This window comes from Coregonus lavaretus (assembly GCF_964263955.1).
Source record: "Coregonus lavaretus genome assembly, chromosome: 32".
Classification (NCBI taxonomy): domain Eukaryota; kingdom Metazoa; phylum Chordata; class Actinopteri; order Salmoniformes; family Salmonidae; genus Coregonus; species Coregonus lavaretus.
This window is the reverse complement of record NC_140019.1, coordinates 12787046-12813788: the sequence shown is the minus strand read 5'-3', so window position 1 is coordinate 12813788 and position 26743 is coordinate 12787046. Positions and strand designations below refer to the sequence as shown.

General features: G+C 43.0%; 1 protein-coding gene across 2 annotated transcripts; it reads right to left on the bottom strand.

The window, feature by feature from the left end:
* Positions 1–26599, bottom strand: LOC311107346 (centromere protein I-like). Of its 2 annotated transcripts, none has more exons than XM_084149831.1 (20): positions 26334–26597; positions 25518–25655; positions 25279–25397; positions 25010–25117; positions 24842–24890; positions 24693–24739; positions 24305–24394; positions 23977–24108; positions 23571–23708; positions 11937–12057; positions 9991–10085; positions 9658–9775; positions 9396–9460; positions 8936–9045; positions 5920–6055; positions 5549–5673; positions 4861–4909; positions 1834–2052; positions 1345–1386; positions 1–1158 (listed from the first exon to the last, which is right to left on the bottom strand). In XM_084149831.1, the coding sequence occupies exons 1-20, from the start codon at positions 26500–26502 to the stop codon at positions 1015–1017; spliced, it is 2214 nt and encodes a 737-aa protein (XP_084005957.1). In that variant the 5' UTR covers positions 26503–26597; the 3' UTR covers positions 1–1014. The 2 variants fall into 2 exon arrangements, with proteins under 2 accessions (XP_084005957.1, XP_084005958.1); XM_084149832.1 differs by having other exon boundaries at positions 19–1158; positions 1834–2049; positions 26334–26599.
* Between the last annotated feature and the right edge of the window lie 144 nt (positions 26600–26743).

Sequence of the window (26743 nt, the reverse complement as noted above, 5' to 3'; positions counted from 1 at the left end):
GAAATATTCATCCCCTCTGTGAGTTGCCATCACTGCATGAGAAAAACTTTATTTGTTGAAGGGAATTATAATATTCAAAGCACACAAAAACAGGCTACAGGAGCTAATGCAAACTTTCACCTTTGAAATTGAGGTACTTAGTTTAAACAGCAGAAAATGGGGGCTAGACACAGCAATGGTCCAATTATGATGGATTGGTGGACAGTCAGCAATTTATGTGAAATTGACCATTACATTGACATTGCTATACCACTACGTTGAAAAATAAAAGGAACCATGGGCTGAAGAATTTACTCAATATATTGACATGAACACAGCCATAATACATGCAGTGTAAACACAGCACACCTGTTAACCCCATTGTCAGTAATGGTTGTGCTCAGAGGGAAAGTCTGTGGTGGCACAGTGAGAATGGTGCGTTTCCCTGCACCCAGCATGTTCCAAGGTACTGTAGCTGGAGAGCCTATTAACTATTCAGATGGATCCTTCAATTAAGGGAACATTTTGTTTTCCAGATGGTTGAGCCAGTAACTGCAATAGATACTGATGATTTCTCCCTTAATGAATTCTACCAATGGTTTTTAATAGAAAGGATATTCACATTTTCATTAGTACACACGTGTGCATGTTCCCGCATGTTGAATGTTTGTTTTTAGGAGCATTGGTGTAATTTAGTAAAAGACCAGGGGGATGCTTTAGTAAAAAAAATAAAAAAAATACGATGAAATGTATTCTTATTAATGTGCAAGTTCCACATAAATAATAGATGGATGGATAAGCTATACAAGAGAACAGATAACACCAAGCGGAATTAAAATATGGACAAAACTAAATAAAAATACAGTCAGGATTAAAAATAGTGGATTAAAAATAGTGGCTATTTACAGAGAAAAAGACAAGTCTCTTGTGAATCTTTCCTTGGAGAATATGGCGAGATAAAATATGTACACGTATTTTACAACACAGAGAAGTTTCAGAGTCTTTTGTGTTTTCTCCTCCCGTTAGGCCTGTCGTTTACCTGCTTGTGGGCTGGCTGCCTCTTTGGCCATTGATTCCAGCCACAGAGCGCCGGTTGATGCTACTTTGGATAAACTGTTGGAGGCCATGAAAGCCCTGAGAGAAGAGGAACTCCAGGTACCAGTCCCACTGCTTCCCAGCCTACAGACAGAAAGAAAGAGCGCTTTACAGACCATCAAATACATACAGGCCATCCAGGACTCCCATCCCTGATACTATGGCTCGCTGATCAATAGAAATTATCATGAAAAATGAATGGCATACTTCAAACGCACATCAGTGCACGTATATAAAAAAAACCTGGAAGAAGTAATAGGACTGTGGTACCTTGATGGAATTGAGGTCCATGTCCTTCCTCTCTGGCCAACACTGATAAAGAGAGAATTATTAATATTCAACAGTTTCCCCCTCAGTAGAACAGTGTACTGGGTGTTAAGGCGGTTTCGGACCAAAAGAAGGTACTTGGATTATTTAACATGATGAAAACGCAAGTCTCATGCAATGTCATGAATAATAAACTGATTCTGATCTTCTATAAAATTTACATTAATACCACATTAATCTCCTTGTCCGACCTTAAACTTTATTAACTCAACTGGAGAGGATGGCTGCTCTCTTGAAGTTTGGAAATTTGACTTCATATATAAACTGAGCATAAATAGTTATGTGGACATTTATGGAAATTATATACAGTATATAAATTGGTTTCACAGACCTGAACATTATAAAATGCCTGGCAAATTGCAATATGTAAATCACAATATAAATTAAATGATCACAAAAATTAATTGAATCTAAATTCTAATCTAAACTCACCTTGTGGTGAAAGTCGAGGGCGTAGCCCAGGAAGGCAGGGTGGTGGATGAGGTCAAAGCTGGTCCGGGGCTCGGGGACTTTGCTGAGAGCCAGGAGCTCCTGGTCCACCTCGATGGCCATGCCTGGCAGGAACATCTTGGAGTTCCACAGGCAGCTCACCATGAAGAGCAGGTAGTGGTTAAACTCCTTGTACGTCTGCCTGCTGATGTGAAACGCCTGCTGTGATGGGGAGATGACAAGAAAGAAGAGAGGAAAAAGAGAGCGATGGAGACGTAGTTTAAACACTCAATCAGCGCGTCGCTAAATAAATAGCCCATCTCGTGGAATTTCACAGGGTCGGGTGTCTCTGGGTCCATTATCTCCAATGTTTGCACGCGCTGAAATTTGCATGCCGTTTACCGGACCCATTTTTCTTGTTAAGTCTGATATTTGGGGTAAACATATTGGCGTGTCTGAACCCAGAGCTATATACAGTGGGGAGAACAAGTATTTGATACACTGCCGATTTTGCAGGTTTTCCTACTTACAAAGCATGTAGAGGTCTGTAATTTTTATCATAGGTACACTTCAACTGTGAGAGACGGAATCTGGATCCTCCAGATGGTCATTGGCAAACTTCAGACGGGCCTGGACATGCGCTGGCTTGAGCAGTGGGACCTTGCGTGCGCTGCAGGATTTTAAGCCATGACGGCGTAGTGTGTTACTAATGGTTTTCTTTGAGACTGTGGTCCCAGCTCTCTTCAGGTCATTGACCAGGTCCTGCCGTGTAGTTCTGGGCTGATCCCTCACCTTCCTCATGATCATTGATGCCCCACAAGGTGAGATCTTGCATGGAGCCCCAGACCGAGGGTGATTGACCGTCATCTTGAACTTCTTCCATTTTCTAATAATTGCGCCAACAGTTGTTGCCTTCTCACCAAGCTGCTTGCCTATTGTCCTGTAGCCCATCCCAGCCTTGTGCAGGTCTACAATTTTATCCCTGATGTCCTTACACAGCTCTCTGGTCTTGGCCATTGTGGAGAGGTTGGAGTCTGTTTGATTGAGTGTGTGGACAGGTGTGTTTTATACAGGTAACGAGTTCAAACAGGTGCAGTTAATACAGGTAATGAGTGGAGAACAGGAGGGCTTCTTAAAGAAAAACTAACAGGTCTGTGAGAGCTGGAATTCTTACTGGTTGGTAGGTGATCAAATACTTATGTCATGCAATAAAATGCAAATTAATTACTTAAAAATCATACAATGTGATTTTCTGGATTTTTGTTTTAGATTCCGTCTCTCACAGTTGAAGTGTACCTATGATAAAAATTACAGACCTCTACATGCTTTGTAAGTAGGAAAACCTGCAAAATCGGCAGTGTATCAAATACTTGTTCTCCCCACTGTATATATACACACACGGAACAAAAAAATAAATGCAACATGCAATTATTTCAAAGGTTTTTCTGAGTTACAGTTCATATAAGTAAATCAGTTAATTGAAATTCATTAGGCCCTAATTTATGGATTTCACATGACTAGGAATACAGATATGCATCTGTTGGTCACAGATACATACAAGAAAAGGTAGGGGAGTGGATCAGAAAAGCAGTCAGTATCTGGTGTGACCACCATTTGCCTCATGAATGTTGTCGCACTCCTCTTCAAAGGCTGTGCAAAGATGCTGGATATTGACGGGAACTGGAACACGCCGTCATACACGTCGATCCAGAGCATCCCAAAACATGCTCAATGGGTGACATGTTTGGTGACTATGCAGGCCATGGAAGAACTGGGACACAATTGTGTTCGTTGCCCGTAGCTTATGCCTGCCCATACCATAACCCCACACTTCTCCAGCGTGCCAGTGGCCATCGAAGGTGAGCATTTGCCCACTTAAGTCGATTACGACGACGAACTGCAGTCAGGTCAAGACCCTGGTGAGGATGACAAGCATGCAGACGAGCTTCTATGAGACGGTTTCTGACAGTTTGTGCAGAGATTCTTCAGTTGTGCAAACCTACAGTTTCATCAGCTGTTCGGGTGGCTGGTTTCAGACGATCCCGTAGGTGAAGAAGCCGGATGTGGAGGTCCTGTGCTGGCGTGGTTACATGTGATCTGCGGTTGTCAAGACGGTCGGACGTACTGCCAAATTCTCTAAAACGACTTTGGAGGCGGCTTTGGTAGAGAAATGAACATTCAATTCTCTGGCAACAGCTCTGGTGGACATTCCTGCAATCAGCATGCCAATTGCACGCTCCCTCAAAACTTGAGACATCTGTGGCATTGTGTTGTGTGATAAAACTGCAAATTTTAGAGTGGCCTTTTGTCCCCAGCACAAGGTGCACCTGTGTAATGATGATGCTGTTAATCAGCTTCTTGATATGCCAAACCTGTCAGGTGTATGGATCATCTTGGCAAAGGAGAAATGCTCACTAAAAGGGATGTAAACAAATTTGTGCACAACATTTTAGAGAAATAAGCTTTTTGTGTGTATGGAAAGATTTTCGAATCTTTAATTTCAGCTCATGAAACATGGGACCAACACTTTACATGTTGCATTTACAGTGCATTGGGAAAGTATTCAGACCCCTTGACTTTTTCCACATTTTGTTACATTACAGCCTTATTATAAAATGGATTAAATTGTTTTTTTCCCCTCATCAATCTACACACAATACCCCATAATGACAAAGCAAAAAAATGTTTTTAGAAATGTTTGCAAATGTATTCAAAATAAAAAAACGGAAATATGACATTTACATACTGTATATTTTGTTCAGTGTAATTGCCAGCACCTACTTGAAAATTCAATTTCCTTCATACACTAGAACTGGCATACAAAATAAAAAAAGTAATTGGTGTGTTTTTTGTTTGAAGTAACAACCTAAATTGCCATTTTCTGTAATCAGCACTTAATTCTAATAGTTTTGTTCATTATGTGGAGGGGTAGAATTGGCCACGCGAGGAGCCTTGAATGGCTTGATTATGCAAAAACAATGTTAAATATGCAAAGCAGAAAACGTATCTTAAAGGGAGCGCTTTCATTACCTTGGTCTCCTGTTGTTGACACTTAGCAGAGGTCAGGTTCTTCTTGTACCTGAAAAAATTGCAATAACCTTAGTCGTCTGTTTAAGGGTAGAAAAACAACCACATTACTTTCCATGTTATGTTAACAACATATTTCCATTTGTTGCGAGCAGAATATTTTACGATAAATAAAACAACAACCATAGTAGCAATAGTCGCAGTAAATGTATATCAGACCAGATCTTTGGCCTGTTTTAATAAAAACTATTTTGTCACGCTATAGAGGTATGTTCACTTGTTTGAATTGTTATACTCAGTATACAGAGGCCCATGTAGGATACAAGCAATTTGTGCGACAAGATATTTGTGCTTGAGTAATGCATGCCTTTTGCATTCTTCATGGCCTCGAAACATTTTCTCTCTTAGTGCAATTCTGCATCCTGGACCCTTCATTATCATGAATCATAAATGCAGTGTTCTGGTTGGCGTGCTGCACCAAGACTGCTTACCATTCACTTGCGTCATCAAATATATATATAGGAGAAAGTTTGACATACATGTAGATGCTTTGCACACGACATGGCAGTGATGGTTTGTGTGTGAAAGATGACACGCTGACGTGACGGTGTTGAGTCACAGTGTCAACACTGTCAGACCCGGTGTTGACATGATAGTAACGGGGTTGACATCACCACTCCTCCCTCCCCACCTGTACATGATGTAGCCGAGGCGGTCAACGCTGACGGGGTCGGTGGCGAACAGGGCTGGGTAGAACACTCCCACGGGGGGCATGACCACAAGGGGGAGCCCGTACTTCAGGAACATGTCACACACCTGCACGGCACGCACAGGGACACACAGGTCAACACCACAGAACGAATATCGTAATGTCATTTTTTTTTATGGAGCATGAATATGGAAAAACTGACATAGTGCATTCTGCTTATAATGAATGTGATTACGATGATCAACTGCTTATAAAGATCAAACATTTTCCTGTGTGATCACTAGAGGAGTGCACTGTATTTTATTTTATTTATGTATTAAATGAAATGTATTGGCTTAATCTGGATTGATTACCGTCTCATAGAAGTCCAGGATGAAGCTGAGGAGCAGGGAGTGGCAGCCCTCTAGCTGCAGCCCCACGGTGGCCAGGCGGCCCACGAAACGCACCAGCTCCATGACAGAGTCCATGAAGCCAGAGAGAGTCATGTTCCTGGGGAGGGGAGGCAGGGTATTCACATACTGTAAACCCTTACACAACACAAAAAAACGGCCATAATAGGAGAGAAGCGCATGAATCCTAATGATGCATGGGACTACTGAGACGGTCAAAAAGGGGGCTTTGCCCTTGGATCATATTAATTTCTCCTTCAGCAGACCCGCCCATCTCGGTTAATGCAATAAAAGACAATAACCAAATCAGCGCTGAGTGTGAAGCAATGCGGCCGGGCGGAGAGAGATGAGGAGAAACCGAGGAGGTTGAGAGGAGGTGGCCAACCACACACCACAGCCATTGATTTCAGCACTGCGTTTCATTGAGTTTCCCTCCAGCGATGAAGTTGAAAATGGAAGGGAATAAAAATGTATTGGAGACCACATTAACCTTGATGGGTTCAGATTGGGCGTTTGTGAAGAGTTAGAATACTGGAGAGGAAGACAATGAAATACAGCGCATTCGGAAAGTATTCAGATCCCTTGACTTTTTCCACATTTTGTTACGTTACAGCCTTATTCTAAAATTGATTTAATAGTTTTTTCATCAATGTACACACAGTACCCCATAATGACAAAGCAAAAAGGTTTTTATACATTTTTGCAAATTTATTAAAAATAAAACATAGAAATATCACATTTACATAAGTATTCAGAACCTTTACTCAGTACTTTGTCTTCTTGGGTATGACGCTACAAGCTTGGCACAGTTTCTCCCATTCTTCTCTGCAGATCCTCTCTAGCTCTGTCAGGTTGGATGGGGAGTGTCGCTAAACAGCTAGATGTTCGTTCGAGCTCAAGTCCGGGCTCTGGCTGGGCCACTCAAGGACATTCAGAGACTTGTCCCGAAGCCACTCCTGCGTTGTCTTGGCTGTGTGCTTAGGGTCGTTGTCGTGTTGGAAGGTGAACCTTCGCCCCAGTCTGAGGTCCTCAGCGCTCTGGAGCAGGTTTTCATCAAGGATCTCTCTGTACTTTGCTCGGTTAATCTTTGCCTCGATCCTGACTAGTCTCCCAGGCCCTGCCGCTGAAAAACATCCCCACAGCATGATCCTGCCACCACGCTTCACCGTAGGGATGGTGCCAGGTTTCCTCCAGACGTAACACTTGGAATTCAGGCCAAAGAGTTCAATCTTGGTTTCATCAGACCAGAGAATCTTGGTTCTCATGGTCTGAGCGTCCTTTAGGTGCCTTTTGGCAAACTCCAAGTGGGCTGTCATGTGCCTTTTACTGAGGAGTGGCTTCCGTCTGGCCACTCTACCATAAAGGCCTGATTGTTGGAGGGCTGCAGTGATGCTTGTCTTTCTGGAAGGTTCTCCCATCTCCACAGAGGAACTCTGGAGCTCTGTCAGAGTGACCATCGGGTTCTTGGTCACCTCCCTGACCAAGGTCCTTCTCCCCCGATTGCTCAGTTTGGCCAGGCAGCCAGCTCTTGGTGGTTCCAAACTTCTTCCATTTAAGAATGATGGAGGCCACTGTGTTTTTGGGAACCTTCAATGCTGCAGAAATGTTTTGGTACCCTATCCCAGATCTGTGCATCGACACAATCCTGTCTCGGAGTTCTACAGACAATTCCTTCGACCTCATGGCTTGGTTTTTGCTCTGACATGCACTGTCAACTGTGGGACCTTATATAGACAGTGTTCCTTTCCAAATCATGTCCAATCAATTGAATTTACCACTGGTGGACTCCAATCAAGTTGCAGAATGATCTGCTAAAATATCTAAAAATCTGTTTTCGCTTTGTCATTATGGGGTATTGTGTGTAGATTGATGAGGAATTATTTTTATTTAATCCATTTGAGAATAAGGCTGTAACGTAACAAAATGTGGAAAAGGGGAAGGGATCTGAATACTTTCCGAATGCACTGTATGTCTTTAACTCAAGGAAGTTACGGAGCTGAGGTTCTGGAAGTGTGAGTGAGTGACAGTGAGTGAGGGGGTGACAGTGAGTGGAACAGGGACGTGTCTGAGTGAGTGGGTGGGACAGGGACGTGTCTGAGTGAGTGGGACAGGGACGTGTCTGAGTGAGTGAGTGGGACAGGGACGTGTCTGAGTGAGTGGGTGGGACAGGGACGTGTCTGAGTGAGTGGGACAGGGACGTGTCTGAGTGAGTGAGTGGGACAGGGACGTGTCTGAGTGAGTGGGTGGGACAGGGACGTGTCTGAGTGAGTGGGTGGGACAGGGACGTGTCTGAGTGAGTGGGTGGGACGTGTCTGAGTGAGTGAGTGGGACAGGGACGTGTCTGAGTGAGTGGGTGGGACAGGGACGTGTCTGAGTGAGTGGGTGGGACAGGGACGTGTCTGAGTGAGTGGGACAGGGACGTGTCTGAGTGAGTGGGACAGGGACGTGTCTGAGTGAGTGGGTGGGACAGGGACGTGTCTGAGTGAGTGAGTGGGACGTGTCTGAGTGAGTGGGTGGGACAGGGACGTGTCTGAGTGAGTGGGACAGGGACGTGTCTGAGTGAGTGGGTGGGACAGGGACGTGTCTGAGTGAGTGGGTGGGACGTGTCTGAGTGAGTGAGTGGGACAGGGACGTGTCTGAGTGAGTGGGTGGGACAGGGACGTGTCTGAGTGAGTGGGTGGGACAGGGACGTGTCTGAGTGAGTGGGTGGGACAGGGACGTGTCTGAGTGAGTGGGACAGGGACGTGTCTGAGTGAGTGGGACAGGGACGTGTCTGAGTGAGTGGGTGGGACAGGGACGTGTCTGAGTGAGTGGGTGGGACGTGTCTGAGTGAGTGGGTGGGACAGGGACGTGTCTGAGTGAGTGGGTGGGACGTGTCTGAGTGAGTGAGTGGGACAGGGACGTGTCTGAGTGAGTGAGTGAGTGGGTGGGACAGGGACGTGTCTGAGTGAGTGAGTGGGACAGGGACAGTGAGACTCACATGGGTGTGTGGCTGTTGAGACTGATGTCCAGGCCGTCCTCCAGGGCGTACACAGAGTGCCAGGTCAGCCACTTCAACAGCATGTTGTTCAGACAGTCAATCACACTGCACTAGAGAGGACAGACAACAGAGGGGTGTTAGAGTTGAAACATATTCAAAGTGGGGAAAAACGAGGGATATTTAGAACTACAACAGGGTCGTGTTCATTAAGGCACACCGTAGCAAACATTTGTAAAATGTTTTTCCATGAGAAAACGAAAGCACACGGTTCTCATTGGACAAGTCCAGGTAGTTGGTCCCTGTTTCAGTATGTTTTCTTCTGTTTGGTGCCAAATGAATACGACCCAGGATTTAAAATACTGCGGATAGCTGGACTGTACATGGATACAGTGGTGTGATGCAAGCTTCTTATGTTTGATTCGAAGCGGGATCTATTTTGAGGGATTCTGTTGACTATTACCTTGAAAAACAGCGTGGAGGTGAAGAACAGCTGCATGAGGGGCTCAAACAGAAGCTGGCTGATACCTGGGAGAGATGGGGAGAGCAATGAATTCAACATTCCTAACCATGCAATCCCCAGCACATGGCAGGCTGGCAGCATATGCCAGGGAGCCTGGGAAACGTAGTCACGTGCCCCCCCCGTTACAGTTCAGCTGTTTAATTAGGGAAGAGAGACTGGAGGAGAGGAGCGTGAGGCAGCCAAGCGAACAGGGCCTACTCACAGGAACTGGGGACCACGGGGATGTCACTCAGCAAGCCTAGGATCTGGGGGCGGAGGAGCGAACCGTCCCAAACGTTCAGGAACTTGTAGAGGAAGCCCTCTGTGCTGGAGAAGCCCTCCTGAGGAAGAGGGGGGAGACAAAACATACGCATCTCAAATTAGCGTTTGACTGTGGCATAATTTATTAATGAGCAGCGGGGGAGAAGCGTGGGAGCAGAGAAGAAAGAGTTTAACCCGCTCTGACAGATACAGATCTGGCAAAGAGGGGAAGGCAGGGAGGTGAACGGGACGCGAGAGGGGCCTGGATGGCGGCGATGAAGGGGCAGAGGCTCACCTGGAGGAAGTGCTGTGTGGAGAGCAACCTGTTGAGGAAGTGGAGCGCCTCGGACGAACTCCCAGAGCCCCCGTCCCCGCTGCAGAACAGAAACTCTGAAACCCAAAATAAAAAAGCTTTCACTGGTGAAACGTTCAGGGGATAGAACAGAACAAAAAAGGGATGATGAAACAGATTTGTTAGTTCTACAGTCGTGGTCAAAAGTTTTGAGAATGACACAAATATTAATTTTCACAAAGTCTGCTGCCTCAGTTTTGATGATGGCAATTTGCATATACTCCAGAATGTCATGAAGAGTGATCAGATGAATTGCAATTAATTGCAAAGTCCCTCTTTGCCATGAAAATGAACTTAATCCCCCCAAAACATTTCCACTGCATTTTAGCCCTGCCACAAAAGGACCAGCTGCCATCATGTCAGTAATTATCTCGTTAACACAGGTGAGAGTGTTGACGAGGACAAGGCTGGAGATCACTCTGTCATGCTGATTGAGTTAGAATAACAGACTGGAAGCTTTAAAAGGAGGGTGATGCTTGAAATCATTGTTCTTCCTCTGTTAACCATGGTTACCTGAAAGGAAACATGTGCCATCATCATTGCTTTGCACAAAAAAGGCTTCACAGGCAAGGATATTGCTGCTAGTAAGATTGCACCTAAATCAACCATTTCTCGGATCATCAAGAACTTCAAGGAGAGAGGTTCAATTGTTGTGAAGAAGGCTTCAGGAAGCCCAAGAAAGTCCAGCAAGTGCCAGGACCGTCTCCTAAAGTTGATTCATCTGCGGGATCGGGGCACCACCAGTGCAGAGCTTGCTCAGGAATGGCAGCAGGCAGGTGTGAGTGCATCTGCACGCACAGTGAAGCGAAGACTTTTGGAGGATGGCCTAGTGTCAAGAAGGACAGCGAGGAAGCCACTTCTCTCCAGGAAAAACATCAGGGACAGACTGATATTCTGCAAAAGGTACAGGGATTGGACTGCTGAGGACTGGGGTAAAGTCATTTTCTCTGATGAATCCCCTTTCCGATTGTTTGGGGCATCCGGAAAAAAGCTTGTCCGGAGAAGAAAAGGTGAGCGCTACCATCAGTCCTGTGTCATGCCAACAGTAAAGCATCCTGAGACCATTCATGTGTGGGGTTGCTTCTCAGCCAAGGGAGTGGGCTCACTCACAATTTTGCCTAAGAACACAGCCATGAATAAAGAATGGTACCAACACATCCTCCGAGAGCAACTTCTCCCAACCATCCAATAACAGTTTGGTGACGAACAATGCCTTTTCCAGCATGATGGAGCACCTTGCCATAAGGCAAAAGTGATAACTAAGTGGCTCGGGGAACAAAACATCGACATTTTGGGTCCATGGCCAGAAAACTCCCCAGACCTTAATCCCATTGAGAACTCCCCAGACCTTAAACCCCACAATTTCTGACAAACTCCAAGCATTGATTATGCAAGAATGGGCTTCCATCAGTCAGGATGTGGCCCAGAAGTTAATTGACAGCATGCCAGGGCGGATTGCAGAGGTCTTGAAAAAGAAGGGTCAACACTGCAAATATTGATTGTTTGCATAAACTTAATGTAATTGTCAATAAAAGCCTTTGACACTTATAGAATGCTTGTAATTATACTTCAGTATAGCATAGTAACATCTGACAAAAATATCTAAAAACACTGAAGCAGCAAACTTTGTGAAAACCAATACTTGTGTCATTCTCAAAACTTTTGACCATGACTGTACAACCTTGACACCCAAACTCTTTATTTTCATAAAAGCTGTTCGTCAGACGGTTGCTTTGAAATGCCTACTGTGAATTGATGAGGGTCAATTTGGAGGGTACGGAGATTTTAGTGTTTTGGGCTTTTTTCTTTCTACTTCCCTCTTTCACAATGTAAGAGAGACAATGGAGGGAAGTCGTAGTGGTTGGTGAATGGTAAGTTCCTGGTTTTACCCTCATGGAGGGCGTGGCCCAGCCAGAAGTTGAGTCGGAGGAAGGCGGAGTCATCCTGTACGTAGTCCAGGTAACAGAGTGCCAGACTGGAGCCCAGCAGAGAACCCATCTGGGATGGGAGCTGTGGAAGAGGGGGAGATTATTATTAAAACAGTCAACACACACACACACACTTACAGTATGAACCCCATCAAAACCCACCACTCACTCACCCTTAAAAACATTTAAAACACACATACATACACACACACACTTATATTCATGAACCCCACCACCTAACCACACCCACACACAAACTGAGAGGCCATCAAACTCCAAAGCTCCATCATGTTCTGAATAGCTTCATGTCAGGAAATTAGCATTATATTATTGAAGCGTCTTCATATTATTGAATAAGAGGATCTCTGTTGCCGGTGTCCTTGTTTTCATTGAGTGAGCAACCTTTCTGTCACTGACTGGACTAAATCTGTCACATCTACTAATCCTCATACTACGGCCATCATGGATATGTCTGTTGCAGGCAGCATTCAGACATTTCTCCACACGGAGTGGTCTGTCTGTCTATTGTGTGAACAGCTGCCTGGTAATATGGGAACTTAAGCATAATAATTAAATAAAGAGAAAATAGATTGTCAACAGACATGGCTGAGTCTTCCCATAATTAAGGAGCAAACGCATCGTTCATCTGAGAAACGACTGCTTTTAATGACGGGGGGAGCGAGCATAAGGAATCAGTGATCCCTCAACGATGCCGCCGCTGATTTGTTTGCGCTGCATGATCGACAGTACTAGCTGATCTGTATTTTCCAACGTCCTGCCCAGCCGTAGTAGTCCTGCGCCCATAAAAAGTAGCAAATGCTGTCACAACAGCTTGTTGCACACGTTGGCTCCTTGAGGTAGAGCTGGGACGATAAACAGAAAATTATCGACACTGACCATTCATCGCTGGCATTTTGCTGATATCATTCATTATGATAAGTAGCCTATACTAGAGAAATGTGAAGTTTGAAATGAAATAAGTTTGCTTATTTGGCGCTCCAGGCCCAGCAAATCAGAATTAGTTTTTTCCACAAAAGGGCTTTATTACAGACAGAAATACTCCTGTTTCATCAGCTGTCTGGGTGGCTGGTCTCAGACGATCCCACAGATGAAGAAGCCGGATGTGGAGGTCCTAGGCTTACACGTGGTCTGCGGTTGTGAGGCTGGTTGGACGTACTGCCAAATTCTCTAAAACAAAGCTGGAAGTGGCTTATGGTAGTGAAATTAACATACAATTCTCTGGCAACAGCTATGGTGGACATTCCTGCAGTCAGCATGCCTATTGCACACTCCCTCAAAACTTGAGACATCTGTGGCATTGTGTTGTGTGATAAAACTGCACATTTTAGAGTGGCCTTTTATTGTCCCCAGCACCGTTGCACCTGTGTAATGATCCTGTTGTTTAATCAGCTTCTTGATATGCCACACCTGTCAGGTGGATGGATTATCTTGGAAAATGAGAAATGCTCAGTAACAGGAATGTAAACAAATGTGTGCACAAAATTTGAGAGAAATAAACTTTTTGTGCGTACGGAACATTTCTGGGATCTTTTATTTCAGCTCATGAAACATGTTGCTTTTACATTTTTGTTCAGTATAGATAGTACTTATACATTGTGTTTTCACTCATAACTATTATAGAACACAAGCTTTTAAACCCCACCCCTCAGCTACTCTCAGTCCATCCAACCCATCTCCGTAAAAATCCCTCTTAAGATTTCCATGTTCCATTTATTTTTCAAATGTGCTGTGATGTTTCACAAATTCTGAACATGTCTAATCTCATAGTATCTACAGACTGTAAGTTAAAGATAAATATTTTAACTAAAAGTACAATACTATTATATTGTTGATTGATTGACTATGGTTTTCCAAATCTCCCAACAGTGCTATTTGTAGGGTTCATTTTAGATAAATGTGATTTTTCAGCCATTCCTGAACCTGTGACCAGAAACAAGCTACATAGGGGCAACACCAAAAAAAGTAATCTAATGATGCTGTCTCTTTGTGGCAAGAATTTTGTATAATCATTTAAATTGAACGGAATCGGCACATCGAAAATCTCTTCCAAACTATTTTGCAACCTGTATTGTGCCGTGGTCAACAATTTTATCCTCAAGTAAAACTGATATATTTTGGTATTTTTGTCTGTTGTGGTCTATAGTAAAAGGCAGACAAGTTCCCTACCTTATCCCCCTTCCCTCCTCCATTTTTGCAGTAATGCTACAATCAGTTCTATGTAATTTTGGGGAGAGCAAACATTTCCATATATGTTTGTTAACTGCACATGTGACATAACTCCACCCTTCCTATTCATAATATCATTAACAAAGATAAAATACAATACAAATAATAATTCTATAAATATACACTACCAGTCAAAAGTTTGGACACACCTACTCATTCAAGGGTTTTTCTTAATTTTTTACATTGTAGAATAATAGTGAAGACATCAAAACTATGAAATAACACATATGGAATCATGTAGTAAACAAAAAAGTGTTAAACAAATCAAAATATATTTTTATATTTGAGATTCTTCAAATAGCCACCCTTTGCCTTGATGACAGCTTTGCACACTCTTGGCATTCTCTCAACCAGCTTCACCTGGAATGCTTTTCCAACAGTCTTGAAGGAGTTTCCACATATGCTGAGCACTTGTTGGCTGCTTTTCCTTCACTCATCCCAAACCATCTCAATTGGGTTGAGGTCAGGGGATTGTGGAGGCCAGGTCATCTGATGCATGTTGGTTGTTGTCATGTTGAAAAACAAATGATAGTCCCATTAAGCCCAAACCAGATGGGATTGTGTATCGCTGTAGAATGCTGTGGTAGCCATGCTGGATAAATGTGCCTTGAATTCTAAATAAATCACAGACAGTGTCAACAGCAAAGCACCCCCACACCATTACACCTCCTCATCCATGCTTCACGGTGGGACCTACACATGCGGAGATCATGTCTCACAAAGACACGGCGGTTTGAACTAAAAATCTCAAATTTGGACTCCAGACCAAAGGACACATTTCTACCGGTCTAATGTCCATTGCTCATGTTTCTTGGCCCAAGCAGGTCTCTTCTTCTTATTGGTGTCCTTTAGTAGTTTCTTTGCAGCAATTTGATCATGAAACCCTGATTCACACAGTCCCCTTTGAACAGTTGATGTTGAAATGTGTCTGTTACTTTAACTCTGAAGCATTTATTTGGGCTGCAATTTCTGAGGCTGGTAACTCTAATGAACCTATCCTCTGCAGCAGAGGTAACTCTGGGTCTTCCTTTCCTGTGGCGGTCCTCATGAGAGCCAGTTTCATCATAGCGCTTGATGGTTTTTGCGACTGCACTTGAAGAAACTTTCAAAGTTTCTTGACATTTTCCGTATTTACTGACCTTCATGTCTTAAAGTAATGATGGACTGTCGTTTCTCTTTGCGTATTTGAGCTGTTCTTGCCATAATATGGACTTGGTCTTTACCAAATAGGGCTATCTTCTTTTCTACGTTTGCCCACTGACAAAGAAATTATCAGTATATAATTTTAATGGTAGGTTTATTAAGTATTTGACCCCCTCTCAATCAGAAAGATCTCTGGCTCCCAGGTGTCTTTTATACAGGTAACGAGCTGAGATTAGGTGCACACTCTTAAAGCTCCTAATCTCAGCTTGTTACCTGTATAAAAGACACCTGTCCACAGAAGCAATCAATCAATCAGATTCCAAACTCTCCACCATGGCCAAGACCAAAGAGCTCTCCAAGGATGTCAGGGACAAGATTGTAGACCTACACAAGGCTGGAATGGGCTACAAGACCATCGCCAAGCAGCTTGGTGAGAAGGTGACAACAGTTGGTGCGATTATTCGCAAATGGAAGAAACACAAAATAACTGTCAATCTCCCTCGGCCTGGGGCTCCATGCAAGATCTCACCTCGTGGAGTTGCAATGATCATGAGAACGGTGAGGAATCAGCCCAGAACTACACGGGAGGATCTTGTCAATGATCTCAAGGCAGCTGGGACCATAGTCACCAAGAAAACAATTGGTAACACACTACGCCGTGAAGGACTGAAATCCTGCAGCGCCCGCAAGGTCCCCCTGCTCAAGAAAGCATATATACAGGCCCTTCTGAAGTTTGAATCATTCAGATGTTCATTGGCAGAGGAGAACTGGGTGAAAGTGTTGTGGTCAGATGAGACAAAATTCGAGCTCTTTGGCATCAACTCAACGTGTTTGGAGGAGGAGGAATGCTGCCTATGACCCCAAGAACACCATCCCCACCATCAAATATGGAGGTGGAAACATTATGCTTTGGGGGTGTTTTTCTGCTAAGGGGACAGGACAACTTCACCGCATCAAAGGGACGATGGACGGGACCATGTACCGTCAAATCTTGGGTGAGAACCTCCTTCCCTCAGCCAGGGCATTGAAAATGGGTCGTGGATGGGTATTCCAGCATGACAATGACCCAAAACACACGGCCAAGGCAACAAAGGAGTGGCTCAAGAAGAAGCACATTAAGGTCCTGGACTGGCCTAGCCAGTCTCCAGACCTTAATCCCATAGAAAATATGTGGAGGGAGCTGAAGGTTCGATTTGCCAAACGTCAGCCTCGAAACCTTAATGACTTGGAGAAGATCTGAAAAGAGGAGTGGGACAAAATCCCTCCTGAGACGTGTGCAAACATGGTGGCCAACTACAAGAAACGTCTGACCTCTGTGATTGCCAACAAGGGTTTTGCCTCCAAGTACTAAGTCATGTTTTGCAGAGGGGTCAAATACTTATTTCCCTCATTAAAATGCAAATTTTTACATTACATTTGAGTCATTTAGCAGACGCTCTTATCCAGAGCGACTTACAGATACATTTATAAATTTATAACATTTTTGACATGCATTTTTCTGGATTTTTTTGTTGTTATTCTGTCTCTCACTGTTCAAATAAACCTACCATTAAAATTATATAGACTGATCATGTCTTTCTCAGTGGGCAAATGTACAAAATCAGCAGGGGATCAAATACTTTTTTCCCCTCACTGTATATATAGCGAATCGCCCATAGGTTTGAAAAACATCTAGATAAGATTTTAAGGCCATATCACCCAGCTCTAGTTTAAAGGATTTAAAAATTAAATGTGGTACACATCAAATCAAATCAAATGTTATTTACCACATGCGCCGAATACAACAGGTGTAGACCTTACAGTGAAATGCTTACTTACAAGCCCTTAACCAACAATGCAAAAAATTATAATTGATAAATAAAAATAATTAAAGAGCAGCACTAAACTAAAATAACAGTAGGGAGGCTATATACAGGAGGTACCGGTACAGAGTCAATGTGCGGGGGCACCGGTTAGTTAAGGTAATATGTACATGTGGGTAGAGTTAAAGCGACTATGAGTAGATAATAAACAGAGTAGCAGCAGTGTAAAAGAGGGGGTGGGGTGGACAATGCAAATAGTCTGGATAGCCATGATTAGCTGTTCAGGAGTCTTATGGCTGGGGGTAGAAGCTGTTAAGAAGCCTTTTGGACCTAGACTTGGTGCTCCGGTACCGCTTGCCGTGCGGTAGCAGAGAGAACAGTCTATGACTAGGGTGGCTGGAGTCTTTGACAATTTTTAGGGCCTTCCTCTGACACCACCTGGTATAGAGATCCTGGATGGCAGGAAGCTTGGCCCCAGTGATGTACTGGGCCATACGCACTACCCTCTGTAGTGCCTTGCGGTCGGAGGCAGAGCAGTTGCCATACCAGGCGGTGATGCAACCAGTCAGGATGCTCTCGATGGTGCAGCTGTAGAACTTTTTGAGGATCTGAGGACCCATGCCAAATCTTTTTATAGTCTCCTGAATAGGCTTTGTCATGCCCTCTTCACGACTGTCTTGGTGTGTTTGGACCATGATAGTTTGTTGGTGATGTGGACACCAAGGAACTTGAAGCTCTCAACCTGTTCCACTACAGCCCCGTCGATGAAAATGGGGGCATGCTCAGTCCTCTTTTTTTCTTTCTTCCTGTAGTCCACAATCATCTCCTTGATCACGTTGAGTGAGAAGTTGTTATCCTGGCACCACACGGCCAGGTCTCTGACCTCCCTATAGGCTGTCTCATCTACCTAATGATGCTGTTGGAGTCGTGCCTGGCCATGCAGTCATGGGTGAACAGGGAGTACAGGAGGGGACTGAGCACGCACCCCTGAGGGCCCCCCGTGTTGAGGATCAGCGTGGCAGATGTGTTGTTACCTACCCTTACCACCTGGGGGCAGCCCGTCAGGAAGTCCAGGATCCAGTTGCAGAGGGAGGCGTTTAGTCCCAGGGTCCTTAGCTTAGTGATGAGCTTTGAGGGCACTATGGTGTTGAACACTGAGCTGTAGTCAATGAATAGCATTCTCACGTAGGTGTTCCTCTTGTCCAGGTGGGAAAGGGCAGTGTGGAGTGCAATAGATTGCATCATCTGTGGATCTGTTGGGGCGGTATGCAAATTGGAGTGGGTCTAGGGTTTCTGGGATAATGGTGTTGATGTGAGCCATGACCAGCCTTTCAAAGTACTTCATGGCTACAGACGTGAGTGCTACAGGTTGGTAGTCATTTAGGCAGGTTATCTTAGTGTTCTTGGGCACAGGGACTATGGTGGTCTGCTTGAAACATGTTGGTATTACAGACTCAGTCATTAAAATGTTAAACTTATCGTTCCATTTATCGTTATCGCATCAATTTAGGCAATTTATTGCGATATGGATTTGTCCTTATTGCCCAGCTCAACTGTGAGGGGAATTTATGTATTGTGAACCGTAAATGTCCTTAAAGAGCGACTGCCTTTAAAAAGCAACCAATCCCTATGTGGCATCGATATGAGTCAGAAACAGTTATTCTAGTGTCAAAATTGACTACAAAGTGACAAAGTCAGTCTTGTCTAAACTGAGATTGGAACATCCGTGCATCACAATGGGTACATGAAGGTTGGGTTTTAATTTGACTATGTACATTTGCACACTAACAGCTGCGGTGATTGCTCTCTATCCTAAGTAAGAACCTTATACCAACTGTCAAGCATGGTGGTGGTTGTGTGATAGTTTGGGGATGCTTTGCTGCATCAGGACCTGGACGACTTGCGTTAATAGAAGAAACCATTAATTCTGCTCTGTACAAGAGAATTCTACAGGAGAATGTCAGGCCATCCGTCTCTGAGCTGAAGCTGAAATGCAGCTGGATCATGCAGCAAGACAATGATCAAAAAACACAATCAAGTCTACGTGAAAATGGCTAAAAAGCAACAAATTAGAAGTTTTGGAATGGCCTAGTCAAAGTCCAGACCTAATCCCAATTGATCCCAACTGGTGTGGCAGGACTTGAAACGAACAGTTCATGCTTGAAAACCCCCAAATGTCACTGAGTTAAAGCAGTTCTGCATGGAAGAGTGGGCCAAAATTCCTCCACAGCGATGTGAGACTGATCAACAACTGCAGGAAGCATTTGGTTGGAGTCATTGCAGCTAAAGGTGGTACAACCAGTTATTTAGTGTAAGGGGGCAATTACTTTTTAACACAGGGGCATTGGGTGTTACATAACTTTGTTTATGAAATAAGTATGTAACTGTTGTGTTATTTGTTCACTCAGGTTTATTTGATCTAATTTAGGTTTTGGTTGAAGATCAGATTACATTTGCATATTTGATACAGAATGTTAAGAAAATTAGAAAGGGGACAAATACTTTCACAGCACTGTATCCGTTTTGATCTGATCAAGCAAACAGTATTTGCGAGCGGCCATTTTGTAATTGTCAACACTTTATAACATTTTCAATGTGGCTCCCTGTGATACATCTCTGTTGGCCAGTTAATTAATAACTTGTCAGGACAAACAAACCATGATAAAGTATTTTAACAGAGCAATGACAAATTTAGAAAACAAACGACATGGAGAGAGCTCATGAATCTGTTTTATGGCTCTGGGTAATAACAAACAAATTACACTGACAATGCTAGCCAACATATTGAGCGGGAGACAAGGTTGAGCAGTTGTTCTGTTTTGATACAACCAAAATTGTGCTGGTGACATAGCTCCCTCATGTGGCCCCAAAAAGACATTACAAGTGAAACAGGCAGTGCTGGGCACCTTCAAGAACTGATTTTTACGGCTTGGAAAAACAGTAGGGTGGGGCGATATTACGATAGTGTCGTCCATCAACAATGATTGACAACCATTGCCGATGGTGACGACATTGTGATGTGACAGATGATGGTTTAGCCTATTTGAACTTGACTGGCGCTGCGCAGTAAAGAACGGAGTCGGGTAATTAGCCTATTCCTATTTGCTATAGCCTATTTCAATAAATATGTTATATACAGAATACAAGAGAGGAATGTAGGCTAGACAGAGCGGAGAATTCCACCAAAGCGGCTCAAAATGTCCAGTCAGAATATTGTTTCTCGCTTGCTCTCCCCGTTTGATGCATGGGCCTTATAGCCTAAACCTATAAAAAAAAGTTATATACAGTGCCTTCAGAAAGTATTCACACCCCTTGACTTTTTCCACATTTTGTTGTGTTACAAAGTATAATTAAAATTGATTTAATTGCCATGTTTTGACAACGATCTACACAAAATACTCTGACAAATTGAAGAAAAATTATTTTTTTCTTATTAATGGAAAATAAAACACTAATATATTTTGATTAGATAAGCATTCAACCCCCTGAATCTATACATGTTAGTCTCTAAGAGCTTTGCAAACCTGGAATGGGCAACATTTGCCTATTAATCTTTTCAAAATTCTTCATACTCTGTCAAGTTGGTTGTTGATCATTGCTAGACAGACATTTTCAAGTCTTGCCAGAGATTTCCAAGCTGATTGAAGTCAAAACGTTAAGTAGGCCACTAAGGAACATTCAATGGCGTCTTGGTAAGTAACTCCAGTGTAGAATTGGCATTGCGTTTTAGGTTATTGTCCTGCTTAAAAGGTGGATTTGTCTCCCAGTGTCTGTTGGAGAAAAAGACTGAACCAGGTTTTCTTCTAGGACTTTGCCTGTGCTTAGCTCTATTCCTTTTCTTATTATCCCAACAAAAAAATACTCCCTTGCCGATGACAAGCATACCCATAACATGATGCAGCCACCACCATGCTTGAAAATATTTAGAGTGGTACTCAGTGATGTGTTGTGTTGGATTTGCCCCAAACATAACGCTTTGTAGTATGAAAAATGTATGCACTCACTAACTGTAAGTCGCTCTGGATAAGAGCGTCTGCTAAATGACTAAAATGTAAAAATGTAGTTCCCTGTAGCTCAGTTGGTAGAGCATGGCGCTTGCAACGCCAAGGTTGTGGGTTCGTTTCCCACGGGGTGCCAGTATGAAAATGTATGCACTCACTAACTGTAAGTCACTCTGGATAAGAGCGTCTGCAAAATGACTAAAATGTAAATGTATTCAGGACAAAACGTTAATTTCTTTGCCACATTGTTTGCAGTATTACTGTAGTGCCTTATTGCAAACAGGATGCATGTTTTGGAATATTTTTTATTCTGTCATTTAGGTTAGTATTGTGGAGTAACTACAATGTTGTTGATCCATCCTCAGTTTTGTCCTATCACAGCCATTAAACTCTAACTGTTTTAAAGTCACCATTGGCCTCATGGTTAAATCCTTGAGTGGTTTCCTTCCTCTCGGTCAACTGAGTTAGGAAGGACACCTGTATCTTTGTAGTGACTGGGTGTATTGATACACCATCTAATTAATAACCTCACAATGCTCAAAAGGATATTCAATATCTGCTTTTTTGTTTGTTTTACCCATCTACCAATAGGTGCCCGTCTTTGCGAGGCATTGGAAAACCTCCCTGGTTTTTGTCATTGAATCTGTGCTTGGTAGAGATGGGGTAGTCATAAAAACAAAATCATGTTAATAAACACCATTATTGCACACAGAGTTAGTCCATGCAATTTATTATCTGACTTGTTAAGCAAATGTTTACTCCTGAAGTTATTTAGGCTTGTCATAACAAAGGGGTTGAATACTTATTGACACAAGACATTTCAGGTTTTTATTTTTATTTTTTATAAATGTCTAAAAACAGAATTCCACTTTGATATTATGGGGTAGTGTGTGTAGATCAGTGACTAAATCAAAATGTAATCCATTTTAAATTCAGGCTGTAAGAACAAAATATGGAAAAAGTCAAAGGGTGTGAATACTTTCTGAAGGCACTGTATATAACGGACACTACTTAACTACATTGTGTCTAGCTGTTTAAAAAAAACGTGGCTATATTCCCTTCTCTCTCCATTCGATATGAATATGACTTTGGGCTACTGGTAGGCTAACCTTTCATCGTTTTATGCATGCATGGCTTTCTCCTGATCAAACAATAAATCAATCTAATGGACTTCCATCTAAGAAAGTTGTTTGAATAGCCTAAAAACCTAAGGTAGCCAGGGGACTAATAATGAGAGAAGAAACCATATCAATAGCCTATCTTTTTTTAAATGACACGTTTAATCAAGTTTAAGCTTATTAAGAAATAGATCATCTGTGCAGGGTTTAAAAATCACTCCATGCGAGGTTGAAAACCAAATGGCCAATTTCCTACTAGGCCTATCATAAAAGCTTTAAGACAAGTTAAAGTTATATTCCAATAACCTAAGGCATCGTAAAGTCGCCCCTTTCAAAAAGAACAAGAACGAGTCGAAGTCTATAGGCCTAGGCTATTCTCAATCACAGCTTTATGAGAGACTGAACATACAATATTAAGAGAGGAGGATGAGGCAAATAAAGCAATTATTATCCAGTTCTGAAGACAGTAGGCTTTGCTTCTATCGAGCCCATGATTTATAACCTAACTCACTACGAAAAGACAGCCCCGTTCCTCATCAGTTGACTGTCACTTTGCTCCATCATGTGCTTGCCACACACAAACCTGTTTCATGCTGAAGCTCCACTAGAAAGGAATATTAGAAGAAAGAAAAAATGTGCACTCAGCCTCTCCAGGGTTTCAACAACATTATATTTTGTCCAGCTGTAGCATGCGATTACGCACTATAGCTAGGCCTGGGAATTGCCAGGGACCTCACGATACTTAGGTGCCGACATGCATGTACTGCGATTTTTTCGATATTGCGTTTTTATTTGCGATTTTATTTTCCAAACACACTATACATCGAGACAAGAGAGAGCATGAGAAAACAAGTTTTGACCAGTCAGGGAAATAAAAGTGCTGAAAACATGTTGGTTCACTATTTAAAAAGCGTGAGAACAGGTTATAGGATGAAAAATGATGAAGTTTAGGCGCAGGTACAGCCAACTAGAGCTAGCTAACGCTACCTACAATAGCAAAAACTAATATATATATATATATATATTTTTTTTTTTTACAAATTGATACTTGGAGTCGAATATCGATATAATATCATCCAAAAATAATACTGCCATATTTAACTGTAGCAAAAACAAGTTACCTCATGGCCATATCACTGTGTGACTAATCAGGCTTGTGTGTGTGTGTGTGTGTGTGTGTGTGATAAAAAGAGATCGAAGAGAGGGACAGGGAGACCGACTTAGATAGAAAGACAGTGAGAAAGAGAGACAGACAGAGAGAGACCGAGAGAAGGAGAGAGTTACCTCTATGCAGTGGAGGTTGTCCAGCAGCTGTGGAAAGGAGTGGAGCTGCTCCAGGGGGAAGACCTTCCTGCTTCTGCTGGAGGAGGAGTTACTCTGGACAGACGAGCTCAGCGATGGTAACTCCAGGTGATGAAATTTCTGATAGGAATGTCAGTATATTGAAAACAGTTCATTAGGTTATGACAGTGCCACATAAAGTGTCTATTTCCAGATAGATCCAAAAAGCAAGGAGGGCCTTTGACTAAATGAATCTCATGGTCTATGGAGGGCAAAATGTCCTGACCCCTAATGATTTAAAAAATGTAAAGGCAAAAAAAAGGTACCGCTATACATTAGCACTAGGACACTTTATAAAGACGGTGTTTAAGGTCAACTGTCAATGGTGTGCCATAGCTCATGGCCTTACCCTCTTTCTGGAGTTGGTCTTGTCTTTGAGCCCGAGGGTCAGGCTGATGTCAGAGGACACCTGGCCGTTGTTCCTCTTCTGGACAGCACTGAGCGCCGCCTTCCATGTGGAATTGTGGTTCTTAAACCCACTCTGAACGACAGCCGAAAAGATACACGTTGACATTACGTATGTTTTTCAGGGTTTCAATGAAGAGAGTTGGATTGGAATTTCAATTTACATCCAGATCGGATATGGATGAAATCGACCCCAACCCTGATGTTTGGTGAACGACAAAGTGTGTTTTTTGCAATGGAAAGAGATCACTAGGTGTGATCCGTGTACTAACCCTCATTCGTGATGGAAGAGCAAGCGTCACCAACTCGGGGCAAAACACCTTGTACAATGACAGCAAGTGCAACAGGAACGGCTGCCTTCCCTGGGGAGACAGAAGATGAGAGGAAATTAATGAAACTCTCAGTGCAACATGCTCACCACAGGGACTGCACTCTCAGTTTGATGGATGTAGCAATCATTCACAGAGTGCAACTACTGATAATGGTACTGAGGATTAACTATTTTTGAGAATTATGTAGAGAGAGGTACAAACAATATGCAAGTATTTTCTCCCCCTGCCAGTATTTCATAATGGTAATACAATTGTTAGAAGTCTCCCATGCATTCACTTGTATTAAGTTGACAACATCTTAAAAAACAACAAAAAACATTTGTTGTACCATTTTTGTTTGGAGGTCCAACAGTTTTCTGACTCTGAATGGCCGAACTATGACAGAAGAAAAACACAAGAAAAAACTAAGAGTGATGTGCTGCAGGAACAATTTGTACCTTATGGTAATGGTTCATTGAGTAACAAGATGTCACATACCACTTTCCCTCCTTGTCAAAAGGTAGAGCAAATGGCAGATGTAAGGAGACTGAAACACAAATCAAATCCATCATTATTTAAATAGCAATGCAATCTAATGCCAATGTAAAAACTCAAGACATTCATTGATATCATCAGAGCAAGGGGGAATACGACTCCTGCACATACCAAATTCTCTTCAGTCACAAAGCTGAAGATGAAGCCATAGATGGCTCGAAGATGGTCCTTGGAGTCAATCATGTCAAAAACAGTTAGCACCCACCGAAGGAAAATAACCTGGAAAACACCCATAACACCAGTTTCAAGCTCGTAAAGGGAAAGAGGACACAGAGCAATTCTGATGACACTAGTATTGTAATGTTATGGTCAGTCTTCAGTGTCAACCTTTAAATCTGTGAGTGTGACTTACAGACCTTTGAGACAGAGGAGCTCTTTACCTGTGTGCTGATGGCTATCTTGCCGACACATAACCACGCCACTGCTTGAACAACGGCCTCCTGTGGCACCACGGTTGCTGGGATTAGAAACTTCAGGACCCGAACACACGTCACACCTCCTGTTCAGGGCAAGAGAAAGAGCAAAGCGCTGAAATGTTATGTATGGTCAAATTAATTCATCAGTGTAAATCTATATTTCAGGTCAGTCTGTAGCTGCAGTGGCTGCTGGTTGTTCGTACCCATACGTAAGCTCATAGCATAGTCCAGCATGACAGAGATGGCTTCAGGAGGGAGTCCTCGACTGAGCCCCACTCTCTCCACCAGCACCAGGTTCCTCTCCAACACATCGTTCCCGAAGCATTGTGTACCTGCCTCCACTAGGGAAAAAATAAACAACTCATCTGAAATCATGGACATTCTGTGACTGGATGCACTTTAGTTACTGTAGCTAGCTAGCTATTCAATTCCAATGCACTTAATTCATAACAAACAATGTTAGTAGCTAACATCCAGCTGTAAAATTTCCAATCACGATTATATATATTTTGTACGTTACATGTAACCTTAGCTAGCTATCCTCTTAATGTTTATGTGTGATTAACGTTAGCATTAAATACATATGTTGAATAATAAATTAGTTATATGCAATTGTTGTACTTGTAACGAAATGATGACTAGCAAATTGTGCATACTCCATACTTTCCTTTCCTTGTTCAGTCTAGCTATACCCCACCCACACTGGTTATGCATTAGCTAACTAACGTTAGCTAAATAAGTTACAGTAAAAGGTAACTTTGGAACACAACATCGGCAGTCTATGTATTGGTTGTTCCTATGTTATGTCCCAAAGATAAGTAAACGGGTGTTTCCAAAACAAGAAGACTTGGCGGGGTCTGGCAAGTTGACATAGCAAGAAGCTGGTCTGCCATACGGTCAGATAACTAGTTCACTTTGGTTAAAAGGTAACGTCAGCTACAACATTAACGTTAGCTACGCTTGCCTTCTGCAAGCAATAGTATACTCGCTGGCTAGCTAACGTTAGCTCCCCTAGCTACCTTCTGAGAAGTACTTCAGCGCAAGTACAAATGGATCCCCAGTCTGGTTCTTTCTTCTTTCTTTCTCTGCCACTCGCAAACTTCTGTTAGAAGTTCGGCTAGAAACTGACAAATTGCTTTCTAATGATGAGTCCAACTCTGTCCTCGTCAGGTTGGAAGCTTTTGCCATTGCTAGCTACATAGCTAAAAATCCACTTATTGTCTTTTCCTCAGGCTCGAAGTCATTCAAACAAAACTGAAATCTTGCGCGCGACCGTTTGTTCTACGCAGGCGCACTAACTACTTCTGCAAAGCGTCTTGCGCATTTGTTCACTGGGCATTGTAGTCCAGCGCACTCTCAGCAGGACTACATAAACGGATCTTCTTCTTCGGTGAGGTTTAACGGCGGTTGGCATCCAATATGTTGCATT